General features: G+C 45.2%; 1 protein-coding gene across 1 annotated transcript; it reads left to right on the top strand.

The window, feature by feature from the left end:
• Positions 1-5,633: 5,633 nt before the first annotated feature.
• On the top strand, positions 5,634-12,343 carry Ssr2 (signal sequence receptor subunit 2). Its single transcript, XM_027393138.2, has 6 exons — positions 5,634-5,756; positions 5,945-6,099; positions 6,853-6,951; positions 8,130-8,238; positions 10,560-10,637; positions 11,791-12,343. The coding sequence occupies exons 2-6, from the start codon at positions 5,945-5,947 to the stop codon at positions 11,899-11,901; spliced, it is 552 nt and encodes a 183-aa protein (XP_027248939.1). The 5' UTR covers positions 5,634-5,756; the 3' UTR covers positions 11,902-12,343.
• Positions 12,344-14,295: the final 1,952 nt, after the last annotated feature.

The following is a 14,295-nucleotide window of genomic DNA, read 5'->3' as shown; positions in this document are numbered from 1 at the left end:
AGCTCAGGGGACCTGGCACCGGCTTATTCTGGCCTATGCAGGCAGCAGGTATGCACATGGTACACAGACATACATGCAGGCAAAACAAACATTTAAAAAAAATAAAAGCTGGGTGTTGCATGCCTTTAATCCCAGCATTCAGGAGGCAGAGGCAGGTGAATCTCTTTTGAGTTCCAGGCCAGCCTGGTCTACAGAGTGAGTTCCAACAGAGAAACACTGTCTCAAAAAAACAAAAAGGAAAAATCAGAGTCAAGGCCAGATTGTTATTTAGTAAGACCTTGTCTCAAACCAAAAATAAAGATTTGGGGGTGGGGGGGGGACTAGAGAGATGGCTCAGTGGTTAAGAGCACCAACTGCTCTTCCAGAGGTCCTGAGTTCAATTCCCAGCAACCACATGGTGGCTCACTGCCATCCATTATAAGATCTGGTGCCCTCTTCTGGTGTGCAGATATACATGGATGCAGAATGTTGTATACATAATAAAAATAAATAAAAAAATCTTTAAAAAAAGATTTTTTTTAGGAGGGTGAAGCTGTTTTTGCATGATATTAAAATAAGATAAATGCCAACACAGTGGCACACGCCTTCAAGCTAGCACTCAGGCAGAGACAGGCAGATCTCTGCAAAGTTCATAGCCAGCCTGATTTATATATAAGTTCTAGGTCAGCCAGGCCTACACAGAAAGACACTGTCACAAAACAAGGTAATAATAGGTCCATAACTATACAATGAAATTTAATGCATTCAAAGTTTAAACAAAAGAGACTAAGGCATCTTAATATATAGATATAAGATATAAGGAATGACCAGGGAATGGATTTAAGGGTACAAAATAAAGGATATTTAAAGGACAGGGAGTCTCTACTTTTGTGCTATACTACACTCACCGATGGTGACCTGTGAAATGTAGAATCTAAGATTCAAGGCCAAAGAAGCTACACATTGTACTATGGTCAACAGAAATGGCTGCTCTGGGTGGGCAGAAGACTCAACTGCCTGCCGTGCAAGCCTGACTACCTGAGACAGCCCTAGATCCCACAGTGAAAGAAGAGAATCGACTCCCAGGCCATGTCCGGTGACTTCCACACAAACATGTGGTAAAGCACATAGACACTTGCACGAGAGCATACACACACACACACACACACACACACACACACATTCACACAAATAATACATAGTAAATTTAAAAAATAACTGGTTCCTATGGATGTACTATAAATTTTGCTGTCTGTTTTATTTCATAGTCCAGGGTGGCCTTAAACTCACTGTGTAGCTTGAAATTTTGTTTTTTTTTTGTTTTTTTGTTTGTTTGGTTGGTTGGTTTTTCCGAGACAGGGTTTCTCTGTATTGCTTTGGAGGTTGTCCTGGAACTCTCTTTGTAGATCAACCTAGCCTTGAACTCACAGAGATCCTCCTGCCTCTGCCTCCCCAGTTCTGGGATTAAAGTTGTGAGCCATTACTGCCCAGCACATTTTTCTTAATAAAAATTATTTCAATTTTTTTTTATTTCATGTGTGTGAGTGTTTTTGCCTGTATCTGTTCACCATGTGGAGTGCTATGGAGGCCAGAAGAGGGTGTCAGATTTTTCCCTGGAACTATGTAGATGGTTTTGACCCAAAATATGGGTCCTGGGAATCTAAGCTGGGTTCTCTGCAAGAATAGCAAATGCTCTTAATTGCTGAGCCTTCTCTCCAGGCCCCTCCCCACCATTTTTGTTTTGAGACAGGGTCTTACTGTGTCACTCTGGCTTACACCAAATGCACAGGAACCCACCAGCTTCTACTTCCCAAGGGTTAAAGGCCTGCAGCTCCACCCTGGGTTGTTCCTCTTGATTGAGACAAGATAGGGCTTACTATGTAGCCCAGCCTTGCCTCTGTCTCCTGAATGTTAGGTTTACAGCCAGTGTCACCAGCTTTGACACATTGCCAGATGGTAGACACTAGGGTCCTCATTGTTGAAGTGAGAATTTAGAAGTAAAGGAAGAGGGCAAAAAGAATTTACAGTAATGATTAAAGCTAGAGTCATCTACATTAACTCATGTTTAGTTAATACAGACACTGAATATGTATATGTGTGTTACCAATTATTGAGAGGTTAGTATCCATGACTGTTTTCTGTACTGTCAGCTGAAAGAGCATAAAAATAATGACAGGTACCTCGAGAACCCAGATCTTAGAACCCATTCTACAGATAAGAAACTGGGGACACAGGTCAGTGGTATAGTATTTGCCTAACCTTTACAAGGCTCTAAGTTTAATTCCCGGTGCTGAGGTGGCGTAGGGAGGAACTGGGTTCTTTGGAGAAATGATTGATTGGAGACTGGCCAGAGCATCTTTCAGGCCAGAAAGTAAGGAAATGGTTTTAAAACAGGACTCAGACATTGAGTGCACAGGCTGCTCTTCTAGAGGACCTGAGTTCGATTCCCAGCACCTACATGGCAGCTCACAACCATTTGTAACTCCTGTCCCATGGGATCCTATACCCTCTCTGGCTTCCTCAGGCACTGCACACATGTGATACACAAACATACATGCAGGCAAAATACCATCTACATAAAAAAAAAAAAACAGTATCATGCCAGCCACACTGAGGAGGCAGACAGGAGTCTCTCTATGAGTTCAAAGCTATCCTGGTCCACATAGCATGTTCCTGGCCATCCAAGGACACATAGTAAGACTGGGTTTCAAAAAATAAAATGAAAACAGCAGCATTACACAGTAACAGCACCCTTTCAGGACATTAATATAAAAGACCCAACTGAAACAGCTCCCAAAGGCCAATTCCAAAACAACCTGAGAACCAAAATTGTAGTATTGCTATATGCAGTAAGCATGGAGATGCACTTTTCATATATGCCTCGACATTTATAAAAATATGAACTGTGAAATGAGCACATCTCAATAATAAAGAAATAATAGAGTTTGATCTTAATCATGATGAAGTTTTCTTTCTTTTTTAAGTTTTATTTATTTACTTATTTCAAGATTTATTTATTTATTATGTATACAACATTCTGCTTCCATATATATTTGCACACCAGAAGAGGACACCAGAGCCCACAACGGATGGTTGTGAGCCACCATGTAGTTGCTGGGAATTGAACTCAGGACCTCTGGAAGAGCAGCCAGTGCTCTTAACCTCTGAGCCATCTCTCCAGCCTTTTATTTTATTTTTTTTCAATTTTGAGCTGCCATGTAGGTGCTTGGAGTTGAACCTGGGTCTTCTGGAAGAGCAGCCAATGCTTTTTTAAAAAAAATATTTATTTATTTATTATGTACACAGTGTTTTGCCTGCATGTATGTCTGCAGGCCAGAAGAGGGCACCAGATTTCACTACAGATGGTTGTGAGCCACCATGTGGGTTGCTGGGAATTGAACTCAGGACTTTTGGAAGAGCAGGGAGCTCTTAACCACCAAGCTATTTCTCCAGCCCCAATGATGAAGTTTTTTAGAACAACACCTTTGAATGCTGGTGGCACACACTTTAATGAGGCCAACCTGGTCTACAAAGCTACACAGAGAAACCCTGTCTCAAAAAAACAAAAAACAAACCAAAAAAAAAAAAAAAAAGAGCTCTGACTGCAGGAGGTGGTGGTGCAAGCCTTTAAATCCCAGCAGGAGGCAGAAGCTCCCAAGATACACAGAGAAACCCCAACAAAAACAAACCCAAGCTGGGAATTGGTGGCGCATGCCTTTAATCCCAGCACTCGGGAGGCAGAGGCAGGCAGATCAATGTGAGTTCGAGACCAGCCTGGTCTACAAGAGCTAGTTCCAGGACAGCCTCCAAAGCCACAGAGAAACCCTGGCTCGAAAAACAAAACAACAACAACAACAACAACAAACCCAAAACAAACAAACAAACTCAAAACTAATAAATGAATAACACATAAACAAATGTTTTTTTTTTTTAAAGCAAGTGGAGCAAGCTTCAGTTCCTACCTCTAGGTTCCTGCCCTGAGTTCCTGCCCTAACTTCCCTTCATGAAGGACTTGAAAACTGGAAAGAGAAATAAACTCTTTCTTCCACACTTGCTTATAGTAATGGTGTTTGTCACAAAGGTAGAAAGCAAACTAAAACACTTACTTGTAGGTAGAAGTTTCTGTTCCACCAGCAGCTCCCAAATAAATACACTGAGGCTTATATTAATTACAAATGCTTAGACTTGTTACCAGTTAACGTTTACATTTGAAATTAACCTATATTTCTTTTGTTTGTTTGTTTTTGTTTTGGAGACAGGGTTTCTCTGTGTAGCTGGTCACTGTATAGACCAGGCTGGTCTTGAACTCACAGGGATCTGCCTGCCTCTGTCTCCCAAATGCTGAGATTGAAGGCCTGCTTTATTTTGATATGTTAATAGGCACCTCAGCCATTTGTCCTGAGTTTATTTCGTTGTTGTTTTTTGTTTTTTGAAACAGGGCTTCTCCTTAGCTTTGGAGCCTGTCCTGGAACTCACTCTGTAGACTCACAGAGATCCAACTACCTCTGCCTCCTGAGTGCTAAGATTAAAGGTGTGAGCCACCACTGCCCAGCTCCCAAGGTTGCTGTTTTTTTTTTTTAAAGATTTATTTATTTATTTATTATGTATACAACATTCTGCTTCCATGTATATCTGCACACCAGAAGAGGGCACCAGATCTCATAACGCATGGTTGTGAGCCACCTTGTGGTTGCTGGGAATTGAACTCAGGACCTCTGGAAGAGCAGTCAGTACTCTTAACCTCTGAGCCATCTCTCCAGCCCCCCAAGGTTGTTTTTTAATTCAATAACTTGCTCTAGTCAAAGATCTCATTCTCAGGAATGAGAAAGCAAGGTGGAAAGTGATCTGTCTGAGGTAGAGGAGCAGAGTTCACAGTAAGGAATAGGCTCTCACATTGACAAAGGGTAGTCTAGTGGGACTACCTCTAGACGGTGTTTCTCTGAAGAGGGTGTGCCATTCCCTTTGCCTTCTGCAGTGGAGTCACACACTACCTGCTGCCTCCCTACTGCCAGGTTCTAAAACTCAGAGAGCAGACTCCAGATCCAGCTTTATTTTGTTTGCTTGATGTTGCTGTGAGACAGGGTCTCACTATTTGCTCTGGCAGGCTTGGAACCCAGAGACCACCTGTCTTTGCCTCCAGCGTGCGCTGGCATTAAAGGAGTGCACTCTGTGTGTTCCTGCCTATAGCCTGCCTTTGTATATCCCACAGGGACAACCGCAGTACTTACCATGTTGGTCTACACAAGGGTAGAGCTCAGAGGTAGAGAAAGTGCTTAGCTTGTACAATGCGTTGTGTTGAACCCTTCTCCTCAGAGCTAAATGTCCTAAAACATGGCCAAGTGGCTCAATGCGTATGGGAGAGGCTGGAGAAAGGTCAATGCAGAGCTGCCAGAGAAAAGATGAAGACATTCCTCTTCTGAATCTGAAGGCAGCTGTTTTTATGGGGTTTCTGGACAGTGGGTGCAGAATATATTTCTAACTATAATTTTGCTACTGTTACAAATCGTAATGAAAGTATCTGTGCGGGATATATATGATATGCATCTCCTTTGAAAAAGGTTGCATCCCACAGGTTGAGAACCGCTGGTCCAAGTCATTTTTTTCCCTTGGGTGGCAGTCTCCACAAAGAGAAATGTGGGGCTTGATCTAGAACTACAACATCCACAAGGCACTGGGCGGGACATCAGGGTTTCCGGCCAGATCCGCTTCCGGTCTTTGGGATGCTGACGTTGTCTTCCTGTTGTCTGTGACCGAGAGAGGCGTTTGGGGTACTCACGGTGAGTCCGGCAGTCCCCAAGACCCAGCCTGACCCGAAGCGCGGTGCGCACTGCTGTGACTTGGGCGGGTCTCGGGGCCTGCGGCTGCCGATGAGGCCGTGGGGCTGGAGTGTGGCGCCGCTCAAGGTGCCTGCCTGGCGGGCTTTCCGTGCTTGAGTTGATGGCTCACTTTGCTCTTTTTTCCAAAGATGAGGCCGCTGGCGTTTGTGGTGTTGGCTCTGTTGGCTGTCAGTCAAGCAGAAGAAGGAGCCAGGCTTTTGGCCTCCAAATCATTGCTGAACAGATACGCTGTGGAAGGGCGGGACCTGACGCTGCAGTATAACATCTACAATGTGGGCTCCAGGTAACGGCCTGGGGTTTGCATGCTCTTCCCTGGATTCCGGGCTTCCACGTGGGCATAGAGAACATTTTGTTGGGGGGGGGGGTGAATTCTCTTTTGGAGACCTCCAGCATCGGGTGCCGTGAGTAAAGGAATGAATGAATATACTACAGGGCTTACTTTTGGCGGGATGGTTTTTGAAAGTGAAGACATCCTTAGGTGAACTACAAGAAACCATCTTCCACTTTGGCGGCTTTGAAGGGTTTCAAAGGCAGGAAACAAATTCATCTTGTGAAAAAGAGGAGATGCAGACACAGAATGTACATCTAGTCCTTTTACCTCAGGGGCGCGACTCCCACCCATGAACCCCACCCCTCCTTTTTTTTTTTTCCTCTGTGTAGCTTTGGAGCCAGCCCGGGAACTCACTCTGGAGACCAGGCTGGCCTCCAACTCACAAAGATCCACCTGCTTCTGCCTTCCTTAAAGGCGTGCGCCACCACCGCCCGGCCCCATGGGCACTTTTATTGCTGTTCTTTCATTTTGTTTTTCTTGCATCTTCATCGTAGTTCTCTTATCTAGAAACTAGAGCAGGGATAGCTTTGGGCACATTCACTTCTGGATATTTGAATATTCTGGTGTTTCTGAGCAATAGAATCCAGGCCTTGATCTGGCCTCTTCAAAGTTATTGTAGGAGTTTCTTTTGACTAGCAGGTCGGTTTTGTGGCTAGCTGTCTTAATTTGATATCCCTTACCCTTTTTGTTTCCTCTGCTTTATAGTGCGGCGTTAGATGTGGAATTATCTGACGATTCCTTCCCCCCAGAAGACTTTGGCATTGTCTCTGGTATGCTCAATGTCAAGTGGGACCGGATTGCCCCGTATCCTCTTTTTCTAGGTGGTGAGGGCTGGGAGGGACATTGCTTCAAACAGAATGGTATGTGGCTCTTGTTACATATATCTGGACAAGGAAGGAATACAAGAGTCAGCTGTGTGGGCTTGCCTTCGTTTAGGTTGTAAGCCCTGCATTTCCTTAGAAAGACAGACATTTATAAGGGTATTGGTAGCTACAAATGAATATCGAAGGTTCTTTTTTCTTTGCATTGTTGCAAAGAGACCCAAGCATTCACACACACACACGGGTAAATGCCCTGTACCTGAGGTACTGTCAAAACAGATCCAGTGGGATATTAGCATGGAGAAACTGGATAACCTATTAGTGCCCCTCTCACTCAATGAGTGTCTAGTTTCTTTTTTTGTTTGTTTGTTTGTTTGGTTGGTTTTTGTTGTTGTTGTTTTTTGTTTTCAAGACAGTGTTTCTCTATGTAACAACCCTGGCTGCCATGGAACTAGCTCTGTAGACCAGGCTGGCCTCAAGTTCAGAGATTCTCTTGCCTTTGCCTCAGAGTGCTAGGATTAAAGAAGTGTCTGATTTCTTATTTAAAATTTTTGGTTTTGCTTTTTTTCAGACAGGGTCTCACTCTGTAGCTCTGGCTGCCTGGAACTCACTGTAGACCAGGCTGGCCTCGAACTCACAGAGATCCACCTGCCTCTGCCTGCTGACTGCTGGTAATATAGGTGAATGCCACCACTACTGCCCCGACATATGCTTTGATTTTGTTGTTGTTTTGTTTTGTTTTTCAAGACAAGGTTTCTCTATATTGTTTTGGAGCCTGTCCTGGAACTAGCTCTGTATACCAGGCTGGCCTCGAACTCACAGAGATCTGCCTGCCTCTGCCTCTGCCTCCTGAGTGCTGGGATTAAAGGCTTTCGACAGCAATGTCCGGTCATATGCTTTGATTTTAAAAAGAGGGTATGGTGGGCCTGAAGTTACTGCATGTGTTACTGTTTTGTCAATGGGACATTTAGTTAAAAAATTGCAAGGTTGTTACTGCTTTAGTTTCATTTTGTTTTTTGGGACAGGGTCTATATATATCCTGGTTGTCCTGGAACTCAACAGAGATCTGCCTGCCTCTGCTCCTGAATGCTAGGATTAAATGAACATACCACTACCCTAGGCCTTCATCATCTTTTTCTGCTTCCTTAACCCTTGGCCTAGTGCTAGCAATGTCTCCCACACCGTGGTCCTGCGTCCTCTCAAAGCCGGTTACTTCAACTTCACCTCAGCAACTATTACCTACTTGGCCCAGGAGGATGGGCCTGTTGTGGTGAGTTGAACACTGTACCTGCACAGAGTGGAAAACCATAGCATCTCCTCTCTTCTGTACCTCTGCTTTCCCTTTATTCTGGAATGTGTTATTTGTTCTCCATTTTATAACTGTTCTTGCCATTTCCAGTCGCCTTCCCATGTTTCCCTGTTACTGTCTTTCCCACACTTAGAAGGTAATATTTACCACCCCAAAGAACCAGCTTCCCCGCCTCTATAGGACACCCCCTGGGAACCTTCTGTTTCTCCATCTTTCTATTTCACTCACTATGTAGTCCTGACTGGCCTTGAACTCAGAAGAGAGCCACCTGTCTCTTCTTCCCAAGTGCTGAGATCAAAAGCATGCACCACCATGCCCAGCCTCTAAATTTATTTTGTTTTTTGAGACAAGGCTTATGTGTGTGTGGCCCTGGCTGTCCTGAAACTGGCTTTGTAGGCCAGGCTGGCCTTGAACTCAGAGAAATGCCTGCCTCTGTCTTGCCAGTGCTGAGGTTACAGATGATTATCACTGTACCCAGCTTTAGTTTTGTTAATTAGTTGAATTATTGAATTATTTGGGGGGGGGGCGGTTGGTTTCGAGGCAGGGTTTCTCTGTGGCTTTGGAGGCTGTCCTGGAACTAGCTCTTGAAGACCAGGCTGGGCTCGAACTAATTTTTTTTTTTAACTTATTTTGAGACCGATTCTCCTGTAGCCCACCCAGGCTGACCTTCTTCAAACTCTGAAGGAGGCCAGCTTTGAACTCCGACCTTCCTGCCTCAATCACCCAAGTGCTGGTTTTACAAGTGTGAGCCACTATGCCCAGCACTACCTGGTACTTAGGGGTTAATAGTAACAAAAATCAAAGGCTTGCCTGCCACCTGGGAACAGAGTTCTTTTAGTGAGCTCCAAACTCTTGGCCCCTCTTCAAAGCCCAGGAATGTGGAGCAGCCCAGCCATCCTCTGGTAATGTACATTTGGGTAGGGCTTTCAAATTTTCAGAGCGCTTCTTACTACTTCATCTGAGTTGGGTCAGCTCTGTGAAGTAGAAAAGAGTGTTCTCTCATGAGGAATAAGTAAATGATTGCTGAGGACTGCTAACTCCATTATACACCTTGTCTGACAGACAGGAGTGGTCTGTGTCTTCATCCTAGTGGATCAAGCTTTGGTTTTAGTTGCCTCGCTAGCATGTCCCGTCTAACAGGTGCTGGCTGTGTTGTGAGCCCTGCTATGTGGGATTTCAGTTCCCCTGGCTCCTAATCTACTTTTCTTTGTAAAATCCTAAGGAAAGCCGGGTGTTGATGGCACACACCTTTAATCCCAGCACTGGGGAGGCAGAGACAGGCAGATCTCTGGTGAGTTTGAGGCCAGCCTGGTCTCCCGAGCGAGTTCCAGGACAGGCTCCAAAACAATACAGAGAAACCCTGTCTCAAGAAAAAAAAAAAAAAAAAGTCCTAAGGAAGCCAGGCAGTGGTAGGGCACGCCTTTAGCAGCGCTTGGGGGGGAGAGGCAGGCAGATCTCTTGAGTTCGAGGCCAGCCTGGTCTACAAAGCTACACAGAGAAACTCTATCTCAAAAACTTAAATAAATAAATAAATAAAATTTTAAGAATCCTAAGGGAATTATCTCTCTGTTATTTATTTATTTATTTGTGGTTTTTCAACACAGAGTTTCTCTGTGTATCTCTGGCTTTCCTGGAACTCACTCTGTAGACCAGACTGACCTCTTAGGGATTTGCTTGTCTCTACCTCCTGAGTGCTGGGAATAAATGCATGTGCTACCATGCTTGGCTTCTCTATCTTATTAAAAACTTTTATTTAAATAGAAAATTTTGAAAATTTATTTATGTTTACGAGAGTTTTGTCTAATTGTATGTATGTATACCAAGTGCATGCCTAGTTCTTGAAGAGGTCAGAAGAAGGGATTAGATCTGGTGGTTAGATAGAGGTGGTTGTGTGCTGGGGACCAAATCTAGGTCATTTGCAAAACCAGCCATTCCTTGGCTGGTACTACACAAAGAAACCCTGCAGCCATCAACAGTTCTCTCCTTCCCTTCCTTCCTTCCTTCCTTCCTTCCTTCCTTCCTTCCTTCCTTCTTTCTTTTCCTCCCTCCCTCCCTCCCTCCTTCCTTCCTTCCTTCCTTCTCCCAGTACTGATGATCAAAACCGATGCTTCTTGCATGCTATACAAGAACTCTACCACTTGAGCTATAACTCATGTTCTTTAAGTATTCTTGGCTGTGTCTGTTGGTAACTAAGTCTAATGTTTAGAAGTCTGTTGCCTGGAGCAACCTGTTCTCAGATGAGGTAACTTTGAAGCTTGCCTTAATACTTTTTTCCCCTCCAGATCGGCTCAACAAGTGCTCCTGGACAGGGAGGAATCCTGGCCCAGCGGGAGTTTGACCGGAGATTCTCCCCCCATTTTGTAAGCCCTTCTAGTATTGTCTCTCATCCCCTGGTGTGAGAATATTCTTTTGTTTCTGGAAACTCATGGTCTCCTTAGAAAATTGATTGACTTGGTCTTGCCTTATCTATTTGTTGTTTTCATATTTGAGAGAGACAGAGAGTTTTAGATATATTCCTGATGTAATCCTGCCCAGGTTTTTGTTAAACAAGCTCGAAAAAGCCAGCACCATAGAACTGGCCTGTTCTTCTGTTTAACCTTAAGTGAAAGCCTATCTTAGACTTGATAGATGTGTCACTGGGAGGCCTCAGCAGATTCAGAGGGTCATAGAGAGTTGGGATAGTTGAATGAGCTTAGCTTTGGCTTCGTTTTCTGTAGGTTCTTTGTTGTTTTGATTTTGAGGTCCTGGCTGGCCTGGAACTCATAGAGATCCAACCTGCCTTTGTCTCCTGAGTGCTGGGATTGAGTCATGTGCCACCTTAACCAGCTGGAGTTTGGAGAAAATTTTTAAAGGCTGACTAAGGGAATTCATTTATTCATCCAGAAGCTGCAAATAAGAACAGTCCCTCCCATTAAAAGATTACCTGGGGCTAGGGATAGCTCAGTAGAGTGTTTGCCTAGCATGCACAAGGCAGGAAGATCAGGAGTTCAAGGTCATCATTAACTGTTTAGCCAGTTTGAGGCCAACCTGGGCTACATAAGACACTATGTAACACCAAAATTCCCTTAATCTCATAGATTCAGTAAGGGAGTGGAGGGTCAGGTTTTACAGGGGTCCTGGAGGAGCTGTCCCTTTTTGAGTCCAGAGAGGGTTTAGCCATTCAAGAAGCAAGGAAGGGCAGTGTTTGAGAGCAGCTCAGATGTGACTAAAGACCTGATGTAATCCAGGAATGACAAGTGCTTAACAAGGCTGGAAGGCAGAGCAAGGGGATAGAACAAAGTCCCTGGAGGCTTGACTGTTAGGAATAACCCCCTCCTCAAGCACTGTCTAGGATTTGAGTGAGGTGAGACTTTGGCTTCACACCCTGAAAAGTCGACTGGTCCTAGAGCCATTTGGTCTGAGGAGAGTCTGGAACTTCCCTGCAGAGTCCTGCTTACAATCTGGGCCCTACTGCCCCCTTCTCATCACATCATCCCTCCTCATTCCCTCTTCTCCTGTGTCTCTCCTTCACAGCTGGACTGGGCAGCCTTTGGAGTTATGACCTTGCCTTCCATAGGCATCCCTCTGCTCCTGTGGTATTCCAGCAAGAGGAAATACGATACCCCCAAACCCAAGAAGAATTGAATGCAGTGTTTCCTTGGCCCTTTTCTCCCACAAAACCAGGTGTTTTCCAGACTTCATAGGGTGTCAAATGTGTTCTCTTGGCCCTTGGCCTATGGCCATCTTTTCCTGGATCCTACCCTGAACTCAACCAGAATGCAGAGGGCAGACCTGGGAGCTTGGGCGAGCCTCCCTGCCTTCACTGAAGCCATACAAACAGGACTGCCTTTAGCCACAGCTTTGGGGCTTGAGGGTCCCGCCAAGGTGCTGTTGGTATGTTACTGGCAATGTGAACTCTTGGGGGTCCACGAGGGACCCTTTGGACTCTGTCTGACACCCCCATTTCCTGGCAGCTCCTCTCAAGAGGGTGGAAGATTAAATAAAAGCTGTGGGGCCTAAACAGGCTCTGCCTGCATCAGGGGCACTTACCAAATGGATTTTCTAATAAAAACAAATGCCACATCAATGTGTGTGTTTTGCTGTGTTCTGACAGGTGATTTCTTGAAGCTCCAGATCCAGGACAAGCCAGTATTAGTGTTCAGGCATCTGTACTGGCCTGCCCTTGAGGTTCTGACAGGATACACCTTCAGCTGCAGCCACTAAGAGCACCACCTGGCACATTCACTGTGTTCCCTTTTAAAAGGGCCCTGCCCACCTCCCATCTCTCTCTCTCCTTCTCCCCCTCCCTCTCCCTCTCCTTTTCTGCCTGGCTCTCTGTCCCCTGCCATCCCATTTCTTGCCCCATCCCGCCCCCACCTCTTCTCTTCCCAGGATCTCCCCCTCCCCAGCTAGTTCCAGGACAGCCTCCAAAGCCACAGAGAAACCCTGTCTCAAAAAAACAAACAACCTAAAAAAACACTCCATGTGAGTTCTGCCCATGGTCTTCTCTCTGGAACTGCCTTTTAAATTATAACAAATAGATTTTCTTGGCCTTGGGGTGGGGTGGGGGGTTTACTCTCAGGGATGTACCTGTTTCCCCTTGGTCTTCTTTTTCTGTTTTCACATCTGTCGCCACACAGTCCTCTAAGCTGTCCTTGCCAACTCTCCACTGCTGGAGATGGTTTGCAGAGGCTCTTGTGCCCTGAGGGGCCTGAACTGTTTACTGACCTTTCTAGAAAATAGTCTTGTTTCTAGCCCACTGTCTTAAGTCAGTGGTTCTCAACCTGTGGGTCAAGACCCTTTCACAGGGGTCATATATCAAATATCCTGCGTATCAGATATTTTTATTATAATGCACAACAGCAGCAAAATTATAGTTACAAAATAGCAACAAAATCTATGGTTGATGATCACTGGGCTAAGTAGTGATTCTTAGGGATGGAAGAGGTGGCTTAGTGGTTAAAAGCACTGGGTGTTCTGTTCTACCTGGGTTCTATTCCCAGCATCCACATAGTAGCTCACAGCCTCTAACTTCTAGTTCCAAGGGACTCATTGCCCTTTTCCAGACTCTGATGGTACAAGGTTTTTAACTAGTACACTCATGCACATAAATTTTTAGAATAACGTTTTTAAAACCCAAATGGCTTGGGACTGTGGTGGTGCATACCTTTAATCCCAGCAGGCAGGAGGCAGAGGCAGGAGCTCTGAGTTCCAGGACAGCCAGGACCACACAGAGAAACCCTGTCTCAAAAAAACAAGACAGATGGCTTAGCAGTTAAAGCACACACTGCTCTTGTAGAGGACCCAGACTCAGAAACTAGCTGGCATCTATGTCAGATGGCCTTTTAACTCAAGCCCCAGTGGATTCAACACCCTTTTATGACCTCTGCAGGCAGACAGGCACCCACACATAAATAAAAATGTTATTTAAAGAAGTGGCCAGGCGTTGGTGGCGCACGCCTTTAATCCCAGCACTCGGGAGGCAGAGGCAGGTGGATCTCTGTGAGTTCGAGACCAGCCTGGTCTACAAGAGCTAGTTCCAGGACAGTCTCCAAAGCCACAGAGAAACTCTGTCTCGAAAAACCAAAAAAAAAAAAAAAAAAAGCTTCTCTCCAGGCGGTGGTGGCCCATGCCTTTAGTCCCAGCACTCGGGAGGCAGAGGCAGGCGGATCTCTGTGAGTTCAAGAGTTCGAGACCAGCTGGTCTACAAGAGCTAGTTCCAGGACTACCTCCAAAGCCACAGAGAAAGTCTGTCTCAAAAAAACAAAACAAAACAAAAACCCAAAAGAATTGGCTTCTCTTGAGTTTGAGTTTATTTGTTTTGAGATGGGGTCTCCTTATTGAATAGCTGTGGCTGTCCTGGAGCTCCCTATGTGGACTAGGCTGGCTTTGAACTCAGAGATCCACCTGCTTCTGCCTCCAGAGTTCTGGGATTAAAGGCGTGTGCCACCACTGCCCAGTAATGTTGGTCTTTCAGGCCCAGAAGAAGTTGTGGGTCTCCTTCGTTGGGCCCTCGTGCAGCCAGTGGAAAAAAGTAGC

The sequence above is a fragment of the Cricetulus griseus genome, assembly GCF_003668045.3.
Source record: "Cricetulus griseus strain 17A/GY chromosome 1 unlocalized genomic scaffold, alternate assembly CriGri-PICRH-1.0 chr1_0, whole genome shotgun sequence".
In the NCBI taxonomy this organism is placed as follows: Eukaryota; Metazoa; Chordata; class Mammalia; order Rodentia; family Cricetidae; genus Cricetulus; species Cricetulus griseus.
Note: the sequence above shows the minus strand (reverse complement) of the source record. Positions and strands in the feature narration are given on the sequence as shown.